Source organism: Gossypium hirsutum, chromosome A12 (genome assembly GCF_007990345.1).
Source record: "Gossypium hirsutum isolate 1008001.06 chromosome A12, Gossypium_hirsutum_v2.1, whole genome shotgun sequence".
Lineage (NCBI taxonomy): Eukaryota > Viridiplantae > Streptophyta > Magnoliopsida > Malvales > Malvaceae > Gossypium > Gossypium hirsutum.
Window position 1 is genome coordinate 74,026,200 of NC_053435.1, and position 2,610 is coordinate 74,028,809.

General features: G+C 40.4%; 1 protein-coding gene across 1 annotated transcript; it reads right to left on the minus strand.

The window, feature by feature from the left end:
- Positions 1 to 702: 702 nt before the first annotated feature.
- LOC107920366 (uncharacterized) lies at positions 703 to 1,614 on the minus strand. The gene is made up of 3 exons (XM_016850050.1): positions 1,507 to 1,614; positions 1,202 to 1,395; positions 703 to 1,147 (listed from the first exon to the last, which is right to left on the minus strand). Exons 1-3 carry the CDS (start codon positions 1,612 to 1,614, stop codon positions 703 to 705), a joined length of 747 nt encoding a protein of 248 aa, XP_016705539.1.
- Between the last annotated feature and the right edge of the window lie 996 nt (positions 1,615 to 2,610).

Below are 2,610 nucleotides of genomic sequence, written 5' to 3' on the forward strand. Positions count from 1 at the left end.
TTGGGAGCCTATTTTGAAGATACACAGTAGCGTTAACTGCTTCAACCCACATAGTTTTAGGAAAATTCTTCTGAAATAGAAGGCATCTAACCATATCCAATAAAATCTTGTTTTTCCTTTCACTGACCCCATTTTGCTGAGGTGTGTAGACCTTTTTCAGCTAATGTTTGATGCCAGCATCACTGCAGAGAGCTTGGAATTGAGCTGAGGTGTACTCAGCTCCATTTTCTGATCTAATGGTCTTCAGTTTGCATCCTGTTTCTATTTTAGGTGCAACTGTGAACTTCAAGAACACTTGAGGTACCTCAGAATTGTGCTTTAAAAAGAAAATCCAACAATATCTGGTACAATCATCAATGAAGAGAATGAAGTACTTGTTACCATTAAATGATACAGTCTTCATGGGGCCATACACATCACTGTGCACCAGCTGCAACTTGTCTGATGTTCTCCAGGTTGTATTTGTAGGAAATAGGAGCCTAGCTTACTTTCCCATCTGAGAAACTTCACAAACATCTTCATTTTGGAGTGACTTAGTGAACTTTTCAACCATCTCATTGCTAACCATTTGGGCCATCGATCTAAAGTTGGCATGACCAAGCCTTTGGTGCCAAAGCTTGGAATCTTTACCAGAGGTAGTACATGCTGAGTGTGAATCACTAGGAAAATTTACTTCAAAGTATTTATCAGTCATAGTGACTGTCATGAGGCTTGATCTATTTGGAACAACAATTTGGCACTCCTGGCCCTTGAACACAAATGAGTACCCTTTCCGAGCAGTTGAGCAATGCTAAGAAGGTTTCTGTCAATCTCAGGCACCGGCAGCACATATGTGATGACCTTGTCTCCTGTGCAAATGCATATTAGCACATCCCCTTTCCCTTCAGCTTTGATAAACTGACCATTGCCAACTTTCACTTTGGTTTTGTAGCTTCTGTCCAAAGTCTTAAAAATGGTTGAAACTGATGACATGTGGTTAGTGCAACCACCGTCCAATAGCCACCATTTTGAGCCTTTGTTCTGACCAGCTAGGCATGTCACAGTAAAGACTTGCTCCTCATGGTCACTACTGTCTTCAGCCACTTGAGTTTCAACATTCTTGTGCTGTGATTGATTCTGCCCAGGTCTACTTATTTCTTTGCAAACCCTTCCAACATGCCTCTTCTTTTTGCAATGTTAACATAAAGCATCTAGTCTGAACCAGTATTTGGCCTCTGGATAACCAGGCCTTTTACAATATCTATAGAGTTGGTCTCCTCTTCTTGCAGCATTAGGCTTAGGCCTACTTCTCCAGTACTTTTTGCCTTTGTAGGAAGAGGTGCTCGAGGCAGCTTTGGCCTTAGCTTGAAAAGCACCTTCTTGGTGCTCCTCCATCCTGCTAGCTCTCCTTTGCTCCTAAGCATAGAGGGCATTAATAAGATCAGTTAGGGAGATGCTTGCAAGATCTCTCGAATCCTCCAGAGATGAGATTTTTGCCTCATATCTTTTAGGCAGTATTGAGAGCACCTTCTCCATGATCCTTGCCTCACTGAACTGTTCTCCTAGCAACCTTATGTTGTTCACCACAGCCATTATCTTATCTGAGTACTGCTTCACTGTCTCTTCTTCATTCATCTTTAAATTTTCAAAATCTCTTCTCAAGTTTAGCAACTACTACTGCCTTATCCTTTCTGTGCCTTGGAACTCCTCCTTGAGCTTGTTCCAGGTTTGCTTTGGAGTCTCACAAGCCATGATTCTGGTAAAAATGACATCTGACACAGTTTTGGATACAAGACATGGCTTTGTGCCTCTTGGTCCTCTCATCTGCGTGCTGCCTAATTTGAGCTACTATGGGATTAGCTCTAAGTGGAGCTGGTTCAGCATCAGTGTTTACTACTTACCACAGATCAAAGGCTTGCAGATAAGTCATCATCTTAACCAGCCATATGCGGAACCCTTCACCATTAAAGACTGGTGGTGCTGCTGGAGAAAATTCTGAAGAAGCCATTCACTTTAAGGTTCGACTACAACAGGTCCTCTAAGAAAAGAGCTCTAGATACCAATTGTTGGTGCTTGGAACCAAGCTGAGCAAGCAGAGTCGAAAGCTTGTGCAACAAGCCTCGTGACTTGGTGAAGAAACAAAAGCAGAAATTTGCTTCAGAATAGGAATAGAATCGAAAAACAAGAAAATAATGGAGCATATGTGAATGAAATCCAATATTTATCATTAAAAAAATTGGCATATTGCCATTACATAAATCAGTCATTGACTGAGCAAAAAACAAAGCAAACCTCACCTAATACTTACCTAATACCACTAATTACATGGAAACTTGGTAAAATAACTTGTACACATAAACAAAGCTGATTTATCAGCTCAATCACTACCTAATTACATCAAATTCTTTACCAACTAAGTTCAAATCAAGCTAAGTTACAAAATATGAACTTGAAGTAACAAAAACAAGTTGAATTTGGACAATATCAATAAGCTTCAGCTGCTATAAGCATGGCTCGACTGCATGTGGTGCACCTTGCTGGATGAGCTGAATGGAAGGCCATCTTCTAACAATGATATCTACTATATTTTGTTTTCCTTGTGAAGTTTATGGTTTCCAAGTATTTAACCAA